Genomic DNA, 24,035 nt, shown 5'->3' on the forward strand with positions numbered 1-24,035 from the left:
TGCATGTGGACTTGTTCTTCCTTTCTTCATTTTAAAATAAGTGCCCAGGTTCTCTGCTCTTGGAACTCTTCCATCCCAGTGCTAAAATGCTACTGCCCTGGGGTGGAAGGGTGTCCTGATCAGAGTAGGAAGATGGGGATGTGGGCCGAGTACCTGTCTCTCTTCTGGGGGCCCATCTCACCTTTCCTTAATCACTGCAGCTCTGGAATTTCAATCTGGAGCCAAAGCCACCTCTGTGCCAAACAAGGAGGAAGCTGAGATGCCCGGCCTCCCTTCAGATGTCTCCTAAGACTCCCTGGACTGTGGCCTGATGTCTGGAGGGAGGGCAGAGCAGAGCTCGGGGGGAACGGAGGTGCTGGCCCTTCCTGCTCTTACTGGTCATCAAGGGAGCTGCTTCCCCGCCCAGGGGGCTGTCAATGAGCGAGAGGGCAGGAATGCGTTCCCAGCTAGACCTATCACTGGGCAAGTACCTGTGGTCACTGGCATGGACATTGTACAAATTACCCTCCCTCTGCTGACTGCACAATTCTCCCTCCAGTTCTGAGAAAGAAGAAAGATGGAGCAGTGACCAGGGATATGACTCCTGCCCAGCTCTGATCCCATCTTTGTTCTTCTGCTCATTGGCAAATGGGAATGATCATCACCCTGAAAGCCAAAGGCCCTAACTTGTCTGCCCAGATGAGTGGGGCAGAGGTCACCGAACTCCAGACCCAGAGAGGGCCATGGAGATGGTGGGGAAACAGAAGCCCTGAGAGAGGAGCGTACCTGCCCGTGGACACAGTCGTGGCCAATCTAATAATGACCATCATTCTCATAATAGTAGCTAACGTTTATAGGATGTTTCCTATGCACTGCACTGAGTGCTTTGTATATATCACCTCACTTGACCCTCATAAAACCCCTGTCGTAGATCCATTATTATTATTCCCATAATAGAAGGGCTCTTCTACCATCTCCTCTGCCAAAAAGACACCCACCTTGCCTCTCTATTGCCATGAAGTGGAAAACCATCAAAGCCTTGGAATCTCAGGAGGCAGGAAAGGAGGCTCAGGGGAGAGACATGTATTGTGTCAGCTACCCTGGAGATGGCTGGACACTCTTGCGTTAGAGCCGTCGTTTCTTTCTTTCTGTCTTTAAAGAGAACTTCGCCCAGTAGAGTGCGGAGAGTTGGAAAATCTACTGGCCTCGTGAGCGTGTGGAAATAAATTAATTCCAGTATTCAAATTAAGCATCCCTGTTGGCCTCTGGTCTTTCAAAAGCCAACAACAGACTGCAATGACAATGGGACTTGAGCAATTATGATGAGAATATAAATGAACATGATTTAAATACCAGAGGCATGATAATTTGGAGAATGGCTAAATAAACCTAATAATCTCATTCCTGCAATGTCCAATTATGGTGTTTTAATTAAAACCTCCTAAGGAAATGGGTGGCTAGTCATGGCTCACCTTAATTATCTTTATACCTAGTAACTAGTCTCAAATTAAAAAAAAAAAAAAAGAAGTAGAAGGGGAAAGTTTCTTGTTTCCAAGGAGATACACCTGTTTCATTTTTAATAATAACTGAGGAAGAGTTTGTTGAGAGGCTATTAGGATCCAGCACTATTCTAGGTATTGGGGCACCGGAAAAAAATGTAAGACACGGCGCCTTATTACTAGAAGACAAGATTAATCTTCATGAAAATATATCTCACATTCAAAGGCAAAGGACGGATAAATGTGAAACGGGTGGACAAACCAATGGGTTCAAAGATATTCAGAGGAAAGAGATAACTGACTCAAGAGGTCAAATATTTAGCTACTACCCTTGAATTACAAATTGTAACTGGTAGAAACTTTCTCAGATTAAGGGATAAGAAAATTGACATGTGGAAGACAAATCCTAGAGTTTAAACTCCAAAATAAGCCCTTTAGCTAAGGATGGAAAAAAAATTCAACTTGCAACTCACGTGAGCCTAATCATGGCCAAAGCAGAACCTTTTCTCCAATCTGCTGTATGAACTCATAACGTCCACTGAGGGACTCTTCTAGTACTAGGGCCCTAACTTCCTCTTAAAACAAGGAAAATTAACAGAGAAATCCCTTCAACAAGAGCTAAAGGAAACTAAGCAGTCCTGCTGTATATCATAGAAAACTGTTAATAATAAATAAAATAAGAGTCTCCCACCCTTGTGAAAAATGCCCAGCTCTCTCCCCAGCGGAGGAAAATAAATGCCTTTGATTGAAGGGGACCGTTGACAGAGGGGATGAATTTTGCCAGAGTGCGCTTCTAGCAAATTTCTGGGTTAGCTGCGGTGATAAGGAACCAGTAGCCTGGACTTCTGGGGAGAAGAGGCTGGGCTCCAGACAGCCGGATTTAATTCAAAGGGAGATATCAGGAACTTGGGCAGGCAGGGCTGTCACAGGCTGAGAGAGATAAAGCTCTTTCCTGTCTCTGGAGTCATGCGTTGGGTGAATTTTTCGATACCGTGTAGGGGCGCAGGGAGGTTTTTCTAAGGCTGCCTCAACAGGGGCCACTGGTGATGAATACGCATAGGGATGGTTTAAGTGCTGCCCCATGCCCTTTTTTCTCCTGAGCAGACGACTTCTATTTTTTAAGAGATTTTCATGCTCCTCCTTTCTCGACTGAAGTTCTCCTCCTGCGGGTTATGGGAGGAATAGCTTGGATGAGGAGGGACCCTGGTGGTTTTGCAGCTTTCAACAATGGCCAGCAGGTCTGTCCCAGACCGCCTCATTCGGATGCCTTGCTGGGCTCTGCCGTGGGGCAGGGCCTGCACCCTCAGAGGTGGGCTGCATCTCATGGTAGGCGGGTTGGTCGGTACCTGAAAATAGCCCGTTTCTTTGACCTCCTGTGCGTGCACAGGCTGAGTCCTGCTCCACGCTGCTTCCTCTGGCATCCTTTTATCACAGTCTCACCACCTACCTTGAACAAATCATGGAAGACGTAGTAATTTTGGCAGGGGGTGCTCCTCCTGAACCCCGCTAATGAGGGCGGTCGTTCATTCGTTACAGATGTTCAGTTCACCAGTTCCCCCCGCCATTGTATCTGACTTACTTTTCAGAAAGTTACCCTGCACAGCATCCTATTGTGAAGCCTTGAGAGCCTGGGAAGAGCATCTAAAAAATCCCCCACGCATAGGGGCCCTAATATGTCACTCCCTTAAATTCATACTACTAGTGAGAGGGTGGAGATTAACAGCATATTCATGTCTGCAGTCTGTGGATTAAATTCTCGTGTCCTTAAAAGACACCTGGCCTCGTATGAAGAAGTTACAGCCCATCACAAGCAATGGGCTTGATTGCTATAAACAGGGGATATGATAAAGGTCACAGTCACCTATGTAACTATTAACCCACCTGTGAGATCCAGCTTTTTCAGAGGAGGGAGACCTGGGGCAGTAACGTTTCCAGGACCCAGGAGGATCAGCCTTCCGGCCCTGGGTTTTGGGTCCTGACTGCTGCTGGGTAAGCAATGTCTCGGCACTCCCTTGATGGGAAGGTGCTTTCATGACGAAGCACCTTCGTGTTGGTGCGCAGCTTTAAACTTGGTACCCACCCATAATAATGTGTTTTAACCTTCTCCCTAATTAGTTTTTCTCAATAGCTTTTGGATGACTCCTGCACTCTATAATTATTTCTTTCACTGGCACTTATGCCGATATTGTACCCTTTGCCTAATAATTACTGTAATTACAGTCACTATATTTGAGTTGGGTGTCTGTGTGATAAACGGTTTTATTATGTGTTTGATGGAAAGTGATTTCTAAGTGGGCGTCTATAGGAAATTGTTGAGGTACTGCTCTGAAACATGTTAAAATATTTTTGGGTATTAAATGACTTGATAAAGTTGTAACATGACAGGAGAAAGCAGCAGATCAGGGAGATAAAGTTGAATTCAAGGAAAATTCCTATATATGGCAAACGCAGCCTAAGAGCAGAAGAGGGCCAGTCTGCACTCCTGGCCACATGGGGGTCCCATAGCGCATAGTGGGCTCAATAAACCTTCCATACTGAAAGTGAGCAGCAATTAAAAAAAGGTGAAAAGTGCAGACCCCACCCACGCTAAGCTCCTCATTGACCTTTTCCCTTCCTACACACCAGAGCCCCAAGATCAGCCTTTAGAAGCCACTGGGTCCCAATTCCAGGACTGAGTTCCTGGATCTCAGGAATGCATCTTTGGGGAACTCCTCAACTGAATACTCTTTTTTTTTTTTTTGAGGAAATCAAGAGATTAGCTTACTTCCTTGCCACCAGAAAAGGGAAGAATGGATGGGATTGGGCAATGTCAATGAAAAGTAAAAACAAACAAGCAAACAACATTTAGGACCCAAGGCAAAGGTGACATCCTCTGGGAAGCTTTTCTCAGGCCACTCAGCCACCTCCCGTCCTGGAGAGATGAGCTGCCTTCAGTCATGTCCAAGCACAGCTCTGTTTTCTGTACTACATGGGCACCTGTGCTTCTCTTACAGTTCGATTACCCACAGATCAAACTCTCGTGTTTGCTCAGCATTTTGTGGGCCCACTAAACTATAATAATTAAGCTCCATTCATTAGCTCTTACCAAGTGCTGTGTATTATGCTAAGTGCTTTATATGCATTACTTCATTTAATCCTCCCACCCATCCCTGGAGTTATGGACTACAATTTTTTCTATTTTGCAGACATGCAGTAACTTACCAAAGTCACACACCATTAACAGACAGAGCTAAGATTTCCAGCCAAGCAGGCTGACCCCATAGCCTCTATTAGCCTGACTCTCAATTTCTAGGAGCAAATGGGCGATAGGAACGGGTTTGGCCAATGCTCAAGTACCTAATGGACTCTGAGGCTTAAAAGGAAGTGATTCATGAGTTCCTTGAGCATTTTCCTTTATCAGATGGCAAGAGCTTCTTTTCTGGAACCCCTGGAGGCACCTTAGAGTTCTTTTAAGTGACTGGCGAATGCTGGGGCAACCCGCGAGGCTCCACACGGAGCTCTGGGCTGGGGTGTGCGTTCAAGGCCAAGGTGATGTTAAGAAGAGCTCCCAGGTGGGCGAGTCACAGGACAGGAGGGGAGGGGAGTGGTGGGGTCACCTCACCTGGGCACACGTACTCCTTCTTCTGCACGTCCGCCACGTTGAAGCCCCTCAGGTGCACAGGAGCCATGCAGAGAGTGAACTGGCCAATGGTCCGCCGCTGTCGCAGCCAATCCGAGAGCCAGGCCAGGTGGCAGTCGCAGTACAGGTGGTTGGAGTGGAGGCGCCTGGGAGAGGGAGGGACAGAGGGACGATGATGTCACAGCAGGAAGTGGGGAGGGTGCCACTGTCTGAATAGAGCGGGCTGAACCTCCGTGCCCTTTGCCCAGTGTGACAATCCTCGGGAGCCCAGGGGACCATTGCCCTCTGCACTGCGGAATCCCCACAGCAGCCTCAACCCTCTTATTGCCAAGCCACAAATGACAGTCATCTTCTCGTGCCGGCCACATCCAATGGAGGCCTCCAGGGTTCTGAGCAATTCCCATTTTTAAATAGTAATTCCACCCTTTTCTCTCCCACTCAGGAAAGGCTCAACACATAGAAGAGGGAGGGTGACATTATTACAGCAATGATCCTGATTCAGGTCAAACTTCCAAAAGGGTGACTCAGGTGTAGCTTTCCGTACTTTAGCTAGCCCTGGTTCCAGATGCTTTACAACAGCTTCTTAATCTCCACGCTCTAGTCTGTGGTGAACTGTGGCCGAGATCTGCTGTTGTCTTTTCTCTCCTTCCTTCGTTTTCTAAGTGTCGCTTTAATGGACCCCCTGTGTGTCATGCTGGTGAGCCTAAAACCAATACCGCTGTGTGCTCTAGCCAGGGTAAGCAGGGCACAGAGAGAAGGGTACTTTCTGAAGGATGTACCTTCTCTTCATCCTCCTATTTAAATAAGGTGTTTACAGACTCTTGTAATCCACAGCACTTTCTCCAGAGTGCCCTTCCTAGCCTTCCCAAGTTCAAGTCCACCTGGTGTATTTGCTATTGTGACTGGTTCGGTGCCTCTGAAAAGGTTTTTTATCCATCTTCAGGACTCTTGGGCTTTCTCCCTCGAGTACCTGTGGTTCCAGATCAGCTTCTCACCCTGGAGTGAATAAGATTCCTGAGAGGGATCTTCAGGTTCCACATCTGAGGGGAGCCTCATCTGGTTAAGTTGAATTTCCTTTCCACTGTCTGGAGGGCAACCTAAGGATACCCAGGGGCTCCTAAAGGTTCTTCCCCAAGGTTTCTGCATCAGGGGTTTCCAACTTCCACAGTCCCTACAAACTTAGATCATTAGAAGCGGCGGTAGGTGAGTTTTAGTCACAACAGCTTATCATATACTTGGCTTTCTGATACAAATTTCAGCTGCCCCATCCTGCACCTGCTAATCAGCCAGCAATATCTTGGGACTTGCAAGTACTCTGTGTCATGCCAGTTAACACTGAGTGGCAGACCGAAGCAGTGGCTCAGGCTACATCCGTGTCTGAAATGGAGAGAGCTGAAGGGCTCTTGACCACACTCCACTTAGTGTAAGGTCAACATTGCTAAACATTGGCCAAGTGTAGCCCATCTGCGCTGCCTGCCAGCAGAGTCTCCCTGGCCCTGCACGGGTGCAAACTTCGGGCAGGCCAGGGCCACCAGGGACCTTGGCAGACTCAGGGTGGGGGTCCCAGGTCCCATAGTATCAGACTGACTAAACAAACCCATATCCCACCTAGAATGCCATTTTTTTCTGCTGAAAAATATTTGAAAAGATTTTTTACGATTTTGTTGAAACATGATTAATTTTGATGTTATAATTTTCTTTTTGTATTTCAGAGCCAATTCTTAAAAGTCAAAGACAACTGCATAGACCCCCAGGACCAAGACAGTGTGCCTGTAATGGGCCCCAAGGAATTCTCGCCTCTGAGCGTCAAAGCTCAGGCCCCGATGCTGTGGAAACAAGCCCGTCTCCCTCTTAGTCTGGCACTCCAGGAAGAGGTACGACAGGTGGGAAGGGGGAGGGGAGGCAAAATCCTAACCTGGAGGGAAGGACCTCTGTTCTAAGAAAGAAGGCAAGACCTCTGTGTATTCAACAAAGATGACCACTTTGTGCCAAGGACGGAGGGGGGCCTGGTGTTGGACTTGGAGCTGGTTACTCTTTCCCAAAGAGTACGAAGGGGAGGAGGGAATTCCTTTTCTGCATTGGGACTTTTGGGGAAACTGCAGCATGAGGGAAAATGATCTGTCTCCTGACCCATCAGTGAGCTGCTGAGAGACAGAGACAGAGAGAGAGAGAGAGAGAGGGAGAGAGAGAGGGAGAGGGAGGGAGAGAGAGATGATTGCGCGGCCAGGAATACACCACCAGGTATAAAGGCTGTCTAGGAAAAAAGTGACAGTGGGTCAGTTCTTAGTGACAAGGCAGAGCGGAGGTAGGCAGCAGTGGCACACACAGGCTGAGGTACCAGAGTTTTTTCTGTGTGTGTGCCTTTTAATGAGTTTGGCTTTTATTAGGAAAGGCAGTTGCCCTCTTTGGCACTGAGGTATGGAAGCTAAGGAAACAAGGCGGATCAATGCAAACAAATTCCCATCAGTTCCAGTCAGGGGTAAGAGATCAATGGAACAACAAAAATGAGGTTTAGGTAAGTCAGATCCTACCTGAGCTGATTAATTTCTGGGATAATCAAAATGTCAGCGGTTTCCCTTTTGGAAGATTATATTAGGTTGGTTGTTCCTTAATCCCCACTGGCCAGCCCCAAGCTACCTCCTTTTTTAACCTTGCTACAGATGGCCCTTATCCCTTTGTCCATTTCTTGTAGGAATTTCTCCTCTCGTAAGTAGGACCATGGAGAAGAGGTGACCCAAACTGCTTTTGAAGCCATGTGAATGCTCTTGTCAAAAGCCCAGGACAGGGCTTCCCTGGTGGCGCAGTGGTTGAGAATCTGCCTGCTAATGCAGGGGACACGGGTTCGAGCCCTGGTCTGGGAAGATCCCACATGCCACGGAGCAGCTGGGCCCGTGAGCCACAATTGCTGAGCCTGCGCGTCTGGAGCCTGTGCCCCGCGACGGGAGGGGCCGCGATAGAGAAAGGCCCGCGCACCGCGATGAAGAGCGGTCCCCGCACCGCGATGAAGAGTGGCCCCCGCTTGCCGCAACTGGAGAAAGCCCTCGCACGAACCGAAGACCCAACACAGCCAAAAATAAATAAATAAATAAATAAATAAATAAAATCAAGTAAAACTTTAAAAAAAAAAAAAAAAAAAAAAAAAGCCCAGGACAGTGGACAGGCTCAGATCTCCCCCTCTTGGAATTTTACCCAGCAGACGGGCTGGAGAGTCGAGCTGGGCAGAGTCTTTCAAGCTGCCTTTTACATCATGTTCCGTAGATCAAATTGAGCAATGTTATCCCAAATACGAATGTTAAAAGAAAAAGAATCTTGATGATCTCGAAACTTGAGCCCAGACACTGCCAGGAGTATTTCTAGTTTTCTTGAGTGAGAAGAGACATTATCTTAATTACTTTCAATAACTTTTGTGATGGCAATGACACAGGGAGGGTGGCCTCCAGTGGCCTTTCAGCTATGTGGAAGCTCCGGTCTCCCCTTCCTCAGCTCACCTGATGCTCTTCTGCTTTTGTTCCTACTGAACAGGACAAGCTCAGGTTCTGATGTCATAGTGCCAGAATCTGACATAGGCTCTGTGCTTTTCGACTTTGACCTTGGGCAGCAATCGAATCCTGGGCCTCAGTGTTATCATCTATAAAATGGGGATATTAATGGTGCCTCCTTGCCTGGGCCATTGTGAGGATTGAAATGATTCATGAAAAATGCTAAGCACAAGGCCTGGGACACCGTAAACTACCGAAGAAATGTTTGCTCTTATTATTCTTACTGTGAGGAGACTAGCTCCAGACTTCAGGCTCTTCCCAACCCAAGGCCCTGCCTGTACAAGGTTATCATTTCTTAGCCACCAAAGCATCAAGGTGGCTACGTGGTTCCTGTCAGTTGTTCTGTGTCTTTTGTGGACAGAAACACCATATTTCATGTTGGCAAAACCACTTTTACAGAAGATAAGGTGAATGAATACAAATGCCAATTTGTAAAAGGTGCCTTTTAGCCACAGATGCTAAATTAAATTTCCAGCAAATCCTTTTAGAGAGGGTCAGCGTTCATTTTCTATAAAATGTGGCTTCCTGAATTCACTATAAAAGCTTTCCTTTAGAAATCCCATTTACGACTTCCTTCCTCTCTCCTCTTCCCCCTTTCTCCACCACCAGCGCTCCCCCTTCACCACCACACTTTAATTACAGTGAAGGGGGATTAGTCAGCTCAAGTCTCTGGGGAGTTCTCTACAGAGCCATCTCTGAAATTAAACTAAAGAGAAAATGGCAGCAGGCAGGGAGCAAAGAGAACAGACGAGATTGATGGATTGATCTGAACTCATCAGATGAGTGTTCAGGACCACAGGGAAGTATGACAGCAGAAACAAGGAGAAAAAACTCTCCTGCCCTCTTCCCCCACCCTTACAACACCCCGACAAAGATCCAGACCTCACCATCTTCCCTGCCTCCCGTGGACCCCTCTCTGCTCTCTTATTGATGCTTTTCAACTGAAAATAACAGGAGGGGAGGTAGAAATCACAAAGCTGCAGCCCACAGGAGCTGGACTGCTGGTTGCACAGGTGAGAGCCGTATTTCTTCTATTCAACCCACTCGCCTGGGGAGATGCGGGCCCGGCACCCCGAGGACCCAGTGATTTCTCCTGCACCATTCCCTTTAATCTATCTATCTATCTATCTATCTATCTATCTATCTATCTATCTATCTAGGCCGCACCATGCAGCACGTAGGATGTGGGATCTTAGCTCCCCGACCTGGGATCGAACCCGTGCCCCCTGCATTGGGAGTGTGGAGTTTTAACCACTGGACTGCCTGGGAAGTCCCACCATCCTCTTTTAAAAGGGAAGTAAGAAGATAGATGTTCTTGGCTGAATTCTGCTACCCCATGAGGGAACAGAGGAAGAAATGGGCACCATGATGGAAGCTGAGCTTGGATCCTCCTTCTATATAATAACTAGTATTTGTTGCGTGGACACCATGACCAGGCACTTTACATGTTAGTACATGTCATTCCCACCATAACTTTGAGGCAAGCACTTATGAATTCACTATCTATGAAGAACAGAGAGATGAAGCAACTTGCCCAGAGTAAGTGGCGGAGCTCGCATTTAACCTCAGGTCTGTCTGACTCCCAACTCTGTGTCCTTCTGAGGGCTCTCTGTATCATCTCCTCATCAATTGCTTCATTGATCTTTGCTTCATTCTTACCTGAGATAAGGTCACTTTCTCACTAATGCAGGGGTCTCAAACCTTATGAGTACTGAGATCTCCTGGAGGGTTTGTTAAAAACAGATGGCTGGGCCTACCCCAGAGATTCTGATTCCATGGGTCTGAGGTGGGACCTGCAATTTTGCTTTTCAACAAGTTCCAGGTGATGCTGATACTACTGGTCTAGGAACCCCCACTTTGGGAACCACTGTTCTAAGGATTTTCACATCTGCTTGGATGCAATGTTGCTCAGGGGCCATAGATAAGCTGGTTGCTTGGTATTTTTAATCCAGATTTCTGGATAAATAGTACGATGATGATAATAATAATATAACTATAAATACCATTTATTGTCTACTATGTGCCAGGCACTTTACTCTTGGGGGCTGACTCTCCCCTACTGCTGTGATATAAACTCCATTGACGCTCCACCAACATAAGAAAAACATCAAGTATGAACCTCATTGGAAAGGCCAGCAGAGTACATTTGCAGAGGAACTGAAAAAGGATTTCTGGCTGAGAGAGGACAACTTCCCAGGTAACAAAGGCACTAGACCTGCTCTCGGTATGGGGCGCCGTGGGGAGATTTGCTTCCTGAGTACACATTCTGGAAGGCTTGAGCCCACCCAACACATTAAAGATAAAGAACGGAGTTACTGCATTCTGATACCAGAGTATCATCCAGGGAGCAGGAAAGTGTGGTGTGTGGTGGGTGGGAGGATGGGGTGAAGGAGCAGCTAAGACTCCCACTCCTCCACCGTTCCCAGAGCGGGAAACAACTGTAGCCTTTGGCAGTAGGATAGAACTGCCGGTGGTACAGGACATGAACTAAACAAATGATGAATCATCACATCCCTGTTCTAAAAGTTCTGTGACGATGTAACACCAATAAACTTTTCCATCCAGGTGGAAAACACAAAGAAGATTTCCCCAGTCCAGGAAGATTCCCGGGGTGAAGAGAATTGAGTTGGCCCGAAGCAGGATGGTGGTTCAGAACCATGGATGGCTCCGTGACCCTTCCCCACATCTGCCCTCGCTCACCAACACCCCTTAGTCAGTAGCAGAGGGAGGGGGCGTTTGGATGTAGGAACCAAGGGTGAGGTTTTACAAGCAGCTGAGAATGTTGCTCTGAAGCTGCATAAGGTGGGGAGCAGGTGGGGGAGGAAGCAGGGGACCTTTACTCACAAGGTTCGAATCTTCGGCATGTGGTTGAAGCTGGTGACCAGGATGCGGCTAATGTTGTTGTTATTGAGAGTGCTGCGGAGAGAGAGGAGAAACAGGTCAACAGGGCAGCAGCGTGGCAGGTACCAGGATGCTTATGGAAGGTGGGGAAGGGATGGATGTGATTGCAAGAAGGACCATCAATCAACAGCCATGGGTCAGTTGGTACAGCAGCCGGAGACAAGTGGACGGGTCTCCAGATGATAAGAGAATCCCTGATTCCTTTGACAGGTGGATCCCTCCTTTCCTCTGCTGCCCTCTCAGTACTTACTTACCTACCTGGAGCAATAAGGTTGCTTCCTGAAATCCTACTGTGCCCTGAGTGCTTCATTACAACGTCGCCGATTCCCACAACTACAAGGCCAGTTACATGTTCTTGTCCTCATTTTAGAGAGAGGAAACAGATACATCTTGCTTAGTTGCATACAACCCTACAGGGGAGGCTTTATCCTTGTGTTATAGATGAGGAAGCTGAGCTTCAGAGAAGAAAAACTACTTTTCCAAGGACTCACAGCTATTAAGCTGTGGACATGGGATGTGAACCCAGCACTAGCTTGCTCCAAACTCCTTGCTCTGCCCATTATACATACTGTCTCATACAGGGTGCTATTGTGGATAGGTTATTTTATGAGTATTTTCCAGCCATCTTCTGGCTCTTTAAGCACATCTTGTCTGAAGTGAGTCTGTGAGCTCTGTGAGGACAGGGATGAAGTCTCTACTTGCTTGTGCCTCCCCACGACCACGGATGGAGACTCCTCCAGTGCAGCATTGACACTGACTGGTATCTTTGTACAGGGAAAAGGGAAGAGAGGGAATGTGAGCCCCATAAATGGACCAGAATGAAATCAGGCTGTAGGTAAGTACGGCCCTGGGCTTACCCTTCTAGAAGGACCTATTACGGGAGCCCAGGGAAAGCATGGCAGCCAAGGAAACCACGTGCAGAGGTGGAAATGTGATGTAGCAGAAGGGCCTGTCTGGGTCGGTTATTTCAGTGACTGTGCAGACAGAGGCAACCGTTCGCTGCAAGACTGGACCTCGTTCTCAGCTCTCTGACCCACACCTGCCTCACTTTGCATCCCAAAGGGCAGGAGATGGATACAGCCCATGGGACGCTCCTTCGTGATGGCCACTTGCTTCTGTGCTCTTCCCTCTCCTGTGCTCCTCCAAGGCCACATCAGATAATACCCTCTTCTCATCCACCCCCTCCTCTTACCCTCCCACGGGGTCCCACCGGCCCAGGAAGGAGCCTTTCTTTGGAAGCCTTCACTGGTTAAAAAGACTTCTTTTGCCCCTGGCTCTCGGTAAACACATTATCTTCCTCTTAAAACGCCCTCTAACATTTTCTACCTTATGCACTCCTACAGTCCCAAGGCCTGGTCCATACATGGTTCAGATTGAGTCTTCTATACCCTAGTTGTGCGGTCTCGGGCCAACGATCAACATCTCTTAACCACAGCTTCTGCATCGGCAGAAGGAGGCAGGCAATGGTACCTGCCTCACAGGCTGGTAAAAGGCTCAGCAGACAGTATGTGCTCAGTAATTGAGGCGACCATTTAACTGACGTTGGTGGAGAGAATCTAGTCCTGTCCTGGTCATTCCTGTTCCCCTCACACAACCCCAACCCCCAAGGGAAAATAAACAGAGCTCTGCCTGGCACACAGTGGCCCCCACACACACCCCACCCCACCCAAGGGGCCCTGCACACATGCTTTCTCCCCTGGGGACACTAGTCCACAGCAGGATTCCAGGGACCACATACCCTTCACCCCAGGCTATTCCTCAAGGCCTCTGGCCAAAAAGGCCAGGAGGAAATCTATTTACACAGAGGCACAGAACCTAATACTTTTTCCCCCCTCCCCGTCATATTTCTTCTGCACCTACCCTGTGTCTCGCATTATTTTAGGCATATAGTATGATAAAGAGGAATGAACCAAATTTACACTGCCTGCTTCTGCCCACTCTGGAACTTTACTAATGCACCAATTCAGACACTTGACATTTTATGAAGTTGAACCTACATAGCTATTTTGTTTCATGTGGCTTATCTTTTCTATAAGTGTGTGTGTGTGTGTGTGTGTGTATGTGTGTGTGTGAATCCATCCTATCTCCATCCACCCAGGAAGTGTTCAGAGCATGTCATCAGACAGGGCGGAAGAATCGGTCCTTCCCACCGGTCCGGGCTCTCCTGCCTTGGTAGGGAGTTTCTGAGGAGCGACTGCTATGCTCCCCATCCCACCCCCTCTCCAGCAGATTAGGAATGCCTCCAGGGCAGAAACAATGCCTTCATTTCTGCTTCCATCCATCCCAGAGTTGTAGGCTCCACACCTGGGGGATACCTAGCTAGGGTCGTTGACTCACTACCAGACAAAAATCTGAGTGTCCCCCTTATCTCTCAAAAGCAAGGAACAAGAAGCCTTTGCAGAAAAGAGGCTTCCTTCCAAACATACCCAGCAACTCAACATCAGGCTGAGTTCACAGCCAGCCCTAATTTAGCTGAATATACAGCGCAGTTATATGCCGGGCTTGGATTGTAACTGCATCCGGCAGTCGTCCGGCAGCGATGACTTATTAATGTATGACTACACTGATATTTAAATGTGAGCCGTAATGAGGGCTATAAAACATTTACGATAATAGCAATTATTCCAGAACCAAAGTGACTAAACACAGTATTCAGACCTTCATGATTTGCTGTGTGGGGCTGCCCGGCCCAGGGACGTCAGAGGGTTGCTAACCTCTTGGATGCCGATCTCCATGGCAGCTACGGTTTCTTTTTCCCTAATAAACACAGATTTATTTGATTTCCAATCTTGGTGGCTTTTGCCCATGCAGGGAGCATTCTTTTCTATCTGGTTCTTGTGTCCCAGCCTAAGCAGCTGGCATTTGATGGAGATGTCATTGTCATAACCCTGATGCAGAAGAGCAGAGTGGGTGAGCATGGCCTCAAAGGCAATGACCTGGTTTAGATTCTGCCTCTGCCACTTACAGCCTGTGCAACCATGAGTAAGTTTTCATAATCTTATTAACTTTCCTCCTCTGTAACATGGGGCAAATAGCAGCACTGATCTCACAGAGTTTTCCTGGTGATTAAATGAGATGGTACTAATAATTGCCAACATTAACTGAGAGCTTATTTTATGCCAGGCAGGCACTGGGCTGAGGGTCCTACTTGTCATCTCATTTCTATAACCACCCGATGAGGCAGGCACCTTTCTATCACCTCCATGTCATGGATGAAGCAAGTGGTGGTACCAGGACTTAAATCCACACAAGCCTGACTCCAGAAATGACACCTGCCTTAGTTGTCTAAGGCTGCTGTAACAGATTACCACACATTCTGTGGTTTAAAGCAACATAAAATTATTCTCATACAGTCTGGGGGTCAGAAGTCTAAAATGGGTTCACGGGACTGTGTTTCTTCTGGAGACCTCAAGAGGAGAATTCATCTCCTTGTCTTTTGCGGCTTGTAGAGGCCACCATATTCCTTGGCTCATGGCCCCTTCCCTGTATCACTCCAACCTCTTGCTTCTGTTGTCACATCTCCTACTGTTCACTCTGATGTCCTGCCTCCCTCTTACGAGGACCTGTGTGATGACACTTAGAGCCTGACTGGATAATCCAGGATAACCTCCCCATCTCAGGCTTCTTAGTCATATATGCCAAGTTCCTTTTGCCACATAAGGTACGATTCATAAGTTCCTGGGATGAGGACATGAACATCTTTGGGGGGACATTATCCAGCTGACCATCACGCCCTTGAAACAGGGCATGGAAAGCACACTTGTTAGCACACTGCCTGGCTCATAGGCAGTGATCGGTAATTATTAGCTATTATTATTGTAGCTTGTGTTTGTTTGGTCCTTTATGGTTTACAGTATACTTTCACATTCATCTTATTTGGTACTTGAAGCACTCTGAGGTTGAAATTATTATCCCCATCTTACAGATGAGCAATTTGAGGCTACAAGACATAAGAGACCTACCCAGGGTAGCAACGAGCTCCTAGAGGATTCAGGACTCACTACTCTTTCTTTTCACAGTTTCTCCCAACTTTATCACTGCCTCCTGTTTTCAGGGCAAGTTTGTTACTCCAGCAAAGATATTCTCTGTCATTCCCACTCAGGGACCCAAAGCCGGAAATAACTGAGCAAGCCTCCCATTGCCTCTTGTTCTAGAAACTTTCGTGAAAATTAATCAACAGAAAAAATAAATGGTTTGGTCTGACAATGACCCACCTCCACCCCCATTAGATGACTGCCCAAGCCTAACCTATGGTGACCTCATCAACCTCACCTTATTTATTACTTCCATTTCCTGGAAAAGTTTTGCTAGTTCTAGAATCTAGCTTTAATCTCACTGCCCTGTTCCTATTGAGAAGATAAGCTTTACCCCAAGTCGCCCTAGTTGGAAGCTTTTCTCCAAGTAAGTGCTCTTAATTCAGCATTTTCCGTCAGGTTTCAAGCTCAAGTTCAGGGTCACATTAATTCTATGAAACTTCAAGACTGTCCTGCCCTCCCCTTTTTGTACCATGACAAGTTACTGAATGGGCATTTCAGTATGAACTAGAAATAATGCAATTTCCCCCCCCATCGGATTTATTTATTTATTTGGTTAGTTATTTTTTAAATTGGGGTATAGCTGTTTTACCATGTTGTGTTAGTTTCTACTGTACAGCAAAGTGGAGTTCCCTGTGCTGTACAGCAGGTTCTTATTAGTTATCTATTTTATACATATTAGTGAATATATGTCAATCCCAATCTCCCAATTCATCCCACCCCCAACCCCCCTCTTTCCCCCTTTGGTGTCCATATATTCGTTCTCTACATCTGTGTCTCTATTTCTGCCTTGCAAACCGGTTCATCTGTACCATTTTTCTAGATTCCACATATATGTGTTAATATACGATATTTGTTTTATCCCTTTCTAACTTACTTCACTCTGTATGACAGTCTCTAGGTCCATCCCCGTCTCTGCAAATGACCCAATTTCACTCCTTTCTATGGCTGAGTAGTATTCCATTGTGTATATGTATCACATCTTCTTTATCCCTTTGTCTGTCGATGGACATTTAGGTTGCTTCCATGTCCTGGCTATTGTAAATAGTGCTGCAGTGAATATTGTGGTATATGACTCTTTTTGAATTATGGTTTTCTCTGGGTTTATGCCCAATAGTGGGATTGCTGGGTCATATGGTAGTTCTATTTTTAGTTTTTTAAGGAACCTCCATACTGTTCTCCGTAGTGGCTGTATCAATTTACATTCCCACCAACAGTGCAAGAGGGTTCCCTTTTCTCCACACCCTCTCCAGCATTTGTTGTTTGTAGATTTTCTGATGATGCCCATTCTAACTGGTGTGAGGTGATACCTCATTGGAGTTTTGATTTGCATTTCTCTAATAATTAGTGATGTTGAGCAGCTTTTCATGTGCATCTTGGCTATCTGTATGTCTTCTTTGGAGAAATGTCTATTTAGGTCTTCTGCCCATGTTTTGATTGGGTTGTTTGTTTTTCTGATATTGAGCTGCATGAGCTGTTTATATATTTTGGAGATTAATCTTTTGTCCGTTGATTCGTTTGCAAATATTTTCTCCCATTCTGAGGGTTGTCTTTTCCCCTTGTTTATAGTTTCCTTTGCTGTGCAAAAGCTTTTAAGTTTCATTAGGTCCCATCTGTTTATTATTGTTTTTATTTTCATTACTCTAGGAGGTCGGTCAAAAAAGATCTTGCTGTGATTTATGTCAAAGAGTGTTCTTCCTATGTTTTCCTCTAAGAGTTTTATAGTGTCCAGTCTTACATTTAGGTCTTGAATCCATTTTGAGTTTATTTTTGTGTATGGTGGTAGGAAATGTTCTAATTTCATTCTTTTACATGTAGCTGTCCTGTTTTCCCAGCACCACTTATTGAAGAGACTGTCTTTTCTCCATTGTATATCCTTGCCTCCTTTGTCATAGATTAGTTGACCATAGGTGCGTGGGTTTATCTCTGGGCTTTCTATCCTGTTCCATTGACCTGTATTTCTGTTTTTGTGCCAGTACCATATTGTCTTGATTACTGTAGCTTTGTAGTGTAGTCTGAAGTCAGGGAGTCTGATTTCTCCAGCTTCTTTTTTCTTTCTCAAGATTGCTCTGGCTATTCGGGGTCTTTTGTGTCTCCATACAAATTTTAAGATTTTTTGTTCTAGTTCTGTAAAAAATGCCATTGGTAATTTGATAGTGATTGCACTGAATCTGTAGATTGCTTTGGGTAGTACAGTCATTTTCACAATATTGATTCTTCCAATCCAAGAACATGGTATATCTCTCCGTCTGTTTGTATCGTCTTTGATTTCTTTCATCAGTGTCTTATAGTTTTCTGCATACAGGTCTTTTGCCTCCTTAGGTAGGTTTATTCCTAGGTATTTTATTCTTTTTGTTGCAACAGTGAATGGAATTGTTTCCTTAATTGTTGTTAATGTATAGGAATGCAAGAGATTTCTGTGCATTAGTTTTATATCCTGCAGCTTTACCACATTCATTGATTAGCTCTAGTAGTTTTCTGGTGGCATCTTTAGGATTCTCTATGTAGAGTATCATGTCATCCGCAAACAGTGACAGTTTTACTTCTTCTTTTCCAATTTGGATTCCTTTTATTTCTTTTTCTTCTCTGATTGCTGTGGCTAGGACTTCCAAAACTATGTTGAATAATAGTGGCGAGAGTGGACATTCTTGTCTTGTTCCTGATCTTAGAGGAAATGCTTTCAGTTTTTCACCATCGAGAATGATGTTTGTTGTGGGTTTGTCGTATATGGCCTTTATTATGTTGAGGTAGGTTCCCTCAATGCCCACCTCCTGGAGAGTTTTTATCATAAATGGGTGTTGAATTTTGTCAAAAGCTTTTTCTGCATCTGTTGAGATGATCATATGGTTTTTACTCTTAATTTATTAATGTGGTATATCACATTGATTAATTTGCATATATTGAAGAATCCTTGCATCCCTGGGACAAATCCCACTTGATCATGGTGTATGAGCCTTTTAATGTGTTGTTGGATTCTGTTTGCTAGTATTTTGTTGAGGATTTTTGCATCTATATTCATCAGTGATATTGGTCTGTAATTTTCTTTTTTTGTAGTATCTTTGTCTGCTTTTGATATCAGGGTGATGGTGGCCTTGTAGAATGAGTTTGGGAGTGTTCCTTCCTCTGCAATTTTTTGCAAGAGTTTGAGAAGGATCACCCATGGCATTTAAAAGACAGTCCATCTACCTCCCATTTCTCTCTTATAAAGCCCCTACTTACCCCATTATACATACTATATTTCTATTGAGACTAACCTGTATTCTAGTCTGTTTTCTGTTTTGTCATAAATGGAGCATTAATGTCTAATGAAAAGGGACTGTTTTCCATATTAAAATCATCTGTTTGGACAATGCTACTTCTACCAGTGGATCCCATTCTCTCTTGCTTGTGAGCACTAGAAAGGGGGCATTAAACTTTTTTTCCAGGGCACTAGGGGATTAGTGCACTTACTATAGCTCCTATAGTGCACGTAATTGAACACTGGTACCCGGACAAAGTTTGTGTTTCCCTGTGTTCTTCAGCTAAATACTGGGGCACCCAGGCAAGACAAGGGCTCCTAGTCGCAATGTATGTATGAAGCAGTGGTACACATACCAGTCTGTTCCAGGGGTTGGCAAACTACTGCCTACAGGCTAAAGCCCATTCAACGCAGCCTGTTTTTGTAAATACAGTTTTACCCATTTGTTTATGTACTGTCTATGGCTGCTTTCACATTACAGCAGCTGAGTAGTTGCAACAGAGACCATATGGCCTGAAAGCCTAAAATATTTACTAACTGGCTTTTTACAAACCATGTTTGCTGCCCACTGGCTGCTCTAGAACTGGGCAGTTCCGGTCTTGTCTTTGCCAATGATTAGCTGTGATATGCTGGGCGAGTCACATAACTGCTTGGTAAGGAGAGGGGATTAGGTCAACGACTTTCAAAACTTAAAGACTGTAAAACATTGGCAGGAAAGCAAGCCCCAGTGGCAAGTGGTAGGGCTGGGATTCAAAAATGGGCAATCTCACCCTAGAATCCACACTTCTTATTCCCATCCCACACTCCCACCTGGGAGAGGGGATTAGGTCAACGACTTTCAAAACTTAAAGACTGTAAAACATTGGCAGGAAAGCAAGCCCCAGTGGCAAGTGGTAGGGCTGGGATTCAAAAATGGGCAATCTCACCCTAGAATCCACACTTCTTATTCCCATCCCACACTCCCACCTGGGAAGCTGGGTCCTGCTGCTCCTGGAACCTGTAAGGCTGTGATGGAATGAGAGCCTAGCAGAAGGCCCTGTTCAAGAGACAGGGCAGGAGAACCCACCTTGGGGTGGGCAGGGAATGAACTTGGACAGTGGTTCTCCAGGTGTGGTCCCCAGATCTGCAACATCACCTGTGGACTTGTTAGAGGTGCATATGTTCAGTATATGCATCAGGCCAACCTACTGAATCAGCAACTCTGGTGTAGGCCCAGCTTTGTGTGTTTCAATGAATGAGAGGATCCTTATGCAAGCTCAAGTTGGAGAACCACTAAACTAGAGAAAAGGCTAAGGACAGAGCCTTGACCTGAATGTGGAGGGCAGCACATGGCTGCCCCTGAGACCGAAGGCCTCTTGTGTGGAGAGCACAAGGGAGTTGGGTCTCTTCCTGTTTAGGGAGAGGCCCAAGTTCTTAAGTCGTACGCAGTCCTCAATGGAGGTGGCTGTGATCACTCTTAGAGAGGTCTGACTTGATTTCTGCCCCTGGCTCCCCACTGATCTCTGCTGAGGGCTAAAGTGTGGCTCTCCCTTGCATCACTCAAGATAACCATCTTTGATCTGGAGGAGCTAAGTCCAGCTGCAGCCACGCCACACTGGCAACCTTAATAAGGCTGACATTTCCCTCCGTCTCCTCCGATTAGGCCATTGCTTTGTCAGGCTGTGCTTTCCTGGCTCTGGGTGTAATCTGCATGTTGTGTGTCCATAACACTATGTAATTGGCTCTAATGCAGCAATATTATCTGTGAGCATGTATCACATAATTGCAAAACCAGGCATCCACAGTAAGTGCCACTGCAGTCTCCCAGAGTGCCAAGCTTCCTGGGGGTGCTCTTGGAACCCCTCTTCTTCCCCTCTGCACAGGTGGGGATCCAGACTCCTTGGGTCAGATAGACCTTCTTGGTAGCTTGGCCCATTCATCTCCTGTCTCAAGGCAGGCTGACTTCTTCTTAAGTCTAGATAAATAAGGTGGTTCCCTCTTTAAGGGTCCCCAGGAAGGAGACTCTTGGTGGGTCATCAGCAGCCATGGCCATGGCAACAGGATATCTTTTTAAAGTGAGTCTAGAGATTCCCTGACTTGTACTTACAAATGTGGGAGCCCAGTGGCCAGCACTCTAAACTCAGGAGATATAACTACCTCCCACAGGGCCTACATTGAATTCACAGGGCCAGGGCCAGGCACAACCAAAGTAGGCAGAATCATTTCCTAAAGAGCAGCTGAGTGCAAACACTGTGGCTGGACCCTGTGGGAAATACCTAAACGGCTGCCATGGGGGCATGAAAGTACAGAGGGGTTCTGGTAGCATGTAGACCTCAAAGGGAGGGTCTGGCAGGGCTCACTTCTGCCTCTCCCTCTTGCTGTGTCAAAGCAGGACTGGCTTGTCCTGGTCTTGCTTGGTGGGTGTTGACTGACAGCCATCATGGTACCAGGAATCAACCGTGGTACCTACTGCTGATGACCAGGCCCTTCCACATGCTCCTGGATCCTGGGAATGTGAAAGCTGTTGGCTAGCTCGGCTCATTAGAATGTGTGTAGGTGGCATCTCTGTGGACTTGGCCCTGGGAGAGCACACACTGAATGCCACTGGGCCTACCGAGGTTGAGAGAGGCATCCCCAAGCCTCTCTCCCAGCCCAGGGTCTCTCCCCAACTGCACTGACTCAGTCATTTTTGGATGAAGTTCCCTGGTTGTTTCCCTCCTATCAAAGCTGAACTTGCCTTTCTCACCCAGCTATGCACTGTTCTGATTTGGCCGGAAGCTCTGGGAAATTCCAGAAATCAGGAAGCATAATGTACAATAACGTGTCCTTCGAGAAACCTAAACTGATGTTATAGGTTCTCCCATGAGCTCTCTGCTTTCCTCCAATGAGGTGGACTAGTAAAGGATACTGCTTTGAGGTGCGCTTGCCAAGATCTTCCAATAAAGATGCCCATGATAATAACAACAACAATACTGATGCTATTGATCATGTTTTTGCTAATTGCATGCATTATCTCATTTAATTATTCCAACAATCCTGAGATACTCTTGTCATTTCCACTTTGGACTCTGGAAAGATCAATGAACTCTGCCCTGATCACATAACAGTAGAGTTGTGGAGCCAATATTCAAAACCAGGAAAGTGTCACACCAGACCCTATATTTTTTATCATTACACAAAGCTGCCTCTTACAGGATTGCCTTCGGCAGACATCGGCCATCCAACTTCCCTGCCGTCCAGAGGTGGAGGTGAATCATACGTGTTAGTGGTAGACTCAGCCCTGCCTGGCTTCGATGTGGCAGAGACCCAGGTGTTTGCCTCGCTGTCAAAGCAACAGCGTCACCCGACCCTCCTCTGGTCCCAGGAACAGAGAAAGCTCAGCACGGACAGGAGGACGGTAGTAGAGGCTACAGAGAAGAGAGGGCAATCGTGGCTCAACGCCTTCCAAGGTCCAGGCTTGGCCGACGAGTCTAAGTGTTGCCAAAAGCCGCCCTGACTGTTGGATTGGCTGATTGGGATTTTTCAGAACACCCTGAAGAACCAAGAGTCCAGATCTGCTCCTTGAGAAAAGCTCATCTTTTGCCTGTTTGGAGCAGACAATGAGTCTCTGAGGGCAGATGTGGCAGGAGGAATGAAAGATGGAGGGAGAGAGAAGAGACAGGAGGGTGGGAAGCCATCTCCCTTATGGTACCTGCTCTCCTGGACTATCCTGGGTGCTGCCTAATACCGATTTCCTTCATCTCCCTGCGGACCGTTTAAATTAAAGCTCATAACCATTGTGTGGGCATATAATGAAAACAACTGATGCTGCACTGATTAGTCCATTACTCTCAACTGTTAGAAAACATAATGACCTCACAAGGGGCCTTATTCACTGACGTATAGCAGTCGGGCTCTCATCTGACACCTCAAATTAGCAGCCAAAGCAATAACAGCTGGGGTTTTTGTCTCAATATTTGTACCCGACTCTAAAGTGATTTGGCACTGGGTGAGCGTTATTTTTAAACACAGAGCTCTCACCGCCAAGTAACATTTTAAATGGTCTCCAGGTGTCATGTAAAAACCTACAGAAATAAATAAAAACAATCAGCTGCCAATTGGGGCCTCTGATGATATGGATTCCTTAACAAAAGGGCTTGTCTTTGGTTCTGCCTTCATTATACATTCATATTATGACAGGCAGAAACTCATCTCCATCCACCCAGCGGAGCCTCAGTGTTAAAAAAAAAAAAAAAAAAAAGATGCCTGCAAAATAAATGTAAAAAGTGGAAGGGCAAAAGAGAAAGATGAATCTTCAGATCCCACCATTGCTCAGTCAGACGCTTGCGGTGTAAGTATTCGTGATGCTCCAGTGTTTTTGGTTCCTGGATTCCGAAGAACGCCTTACTCATTTACTGAGATCATAACAGATACTGCCTAGTGGTGATGCAGTATGATTCAACTGCCTCCCAATGACCAACTGAATTGTAAAATGTACCTTAAACGACAACATGAATGAGATGGCCTCAGTCTCCTAATTCTATTTCATCATCTGTAAACTGGGAGCCTGGACAATCAATATTGTCTACTATATTATTTAGAAACCAGGCATTTTCCAGTGTGCAAGATGTCTGCTGGGGGTGAAAGAATGACCTCCAACTTACATAACTGGACAGGTGAGTTTGTAGTTGAGACGGAGAGAAACAGACAATTCTACCTCAGCTGCCTTTGAGCCAGGAAGAGAGGAAGAAGGGGAAAGTTCTTAAATACCCACGAACGTGTACACTAAGAGGCGGCAGAGAGCACATCTGTTTTATGCCCCGCTGTGTAGGCAGGACCTAGCTCTGTGTTTGGCACAAAGGATGACTCAATAAATATTTACTGAAGGAACGGATGAGTTTCCAAATGCGAAGGGTCATGCTTTTGGCATCTTTCGATAAAAAATAAATTTCCACTCTAAACAGCCTTCTGGGCTGATCTGGGAGTACAAAGTCAATTGCCTACAGGAGCGAGGCTTGACATCTGAGGAAGGGAACTGTGCGTAAACACAACTCTACTAAACGGGACCATCGCTTCTCGTTTCAAAAGTCTGCTGCTACGCCGGAACGTGGGTGCAGTGCCGCCAGTTTTCTCCTTTTGTTGAAGAGAAAGCCAGACATCTAGAATTTTTATGTGAAATCTCCTTGTTCCTCCATATTGGTGACTAAATCGCCTTAAGGAGCTAAAGTCACAAAGGAAACATACCCAGGGGCTGGATTTGGCTTGCGG

At 46.2% G+C, this 24,035-nt stretch overlaps 1 protein-coding gene across 3 annotated transcripts in view; it reads right to left on the minus strand.

Annotated features, from left to right (window-relative positions):
* The window catches only part of SLIT3 (slit guidance ligand 3), a 625,193-nt gene that overhangs the window by 143,096 nt on the left and 458,062 nt on the right, over nucleotides 1-24,035 (minus strand). For all 3 annotated transcript variants that reach the window (XM_007171383.2, XM_007171384.2, XM_057541374.1), the window contains exons 7-8: nucleotides 11,481-11,552; nucleotides 5,080-5,243 (exon numbers count right to left, since the gene is read on the minus strand). In XM_007171383.2, coding sequence (XP_007171445.2) covers nucleotides 5,080-5,243; nucleotides 11,481-11,552 — 236 coding nt within the window. The remainder of the gene's footprint in view (nucleotides 1-5,079; nucleotides 5,244-11,480; nucleotides 11,553-24,035) is intronic.

This window comes from Balaenoptera acutorostrata, chromosome 2 (genome assembly GCF_949987535.1).
Source record: "Balaenoptera acutorostrata chromosome 2, mBalAcu1.1, whole genome shotgun sequence".
NCBI lineage: Eukaryota > Metazoa > Chordata > Mammalia > Artiodactyla > Balaenopteridae > Balaenoptera > Balaenoptera acutorostrata.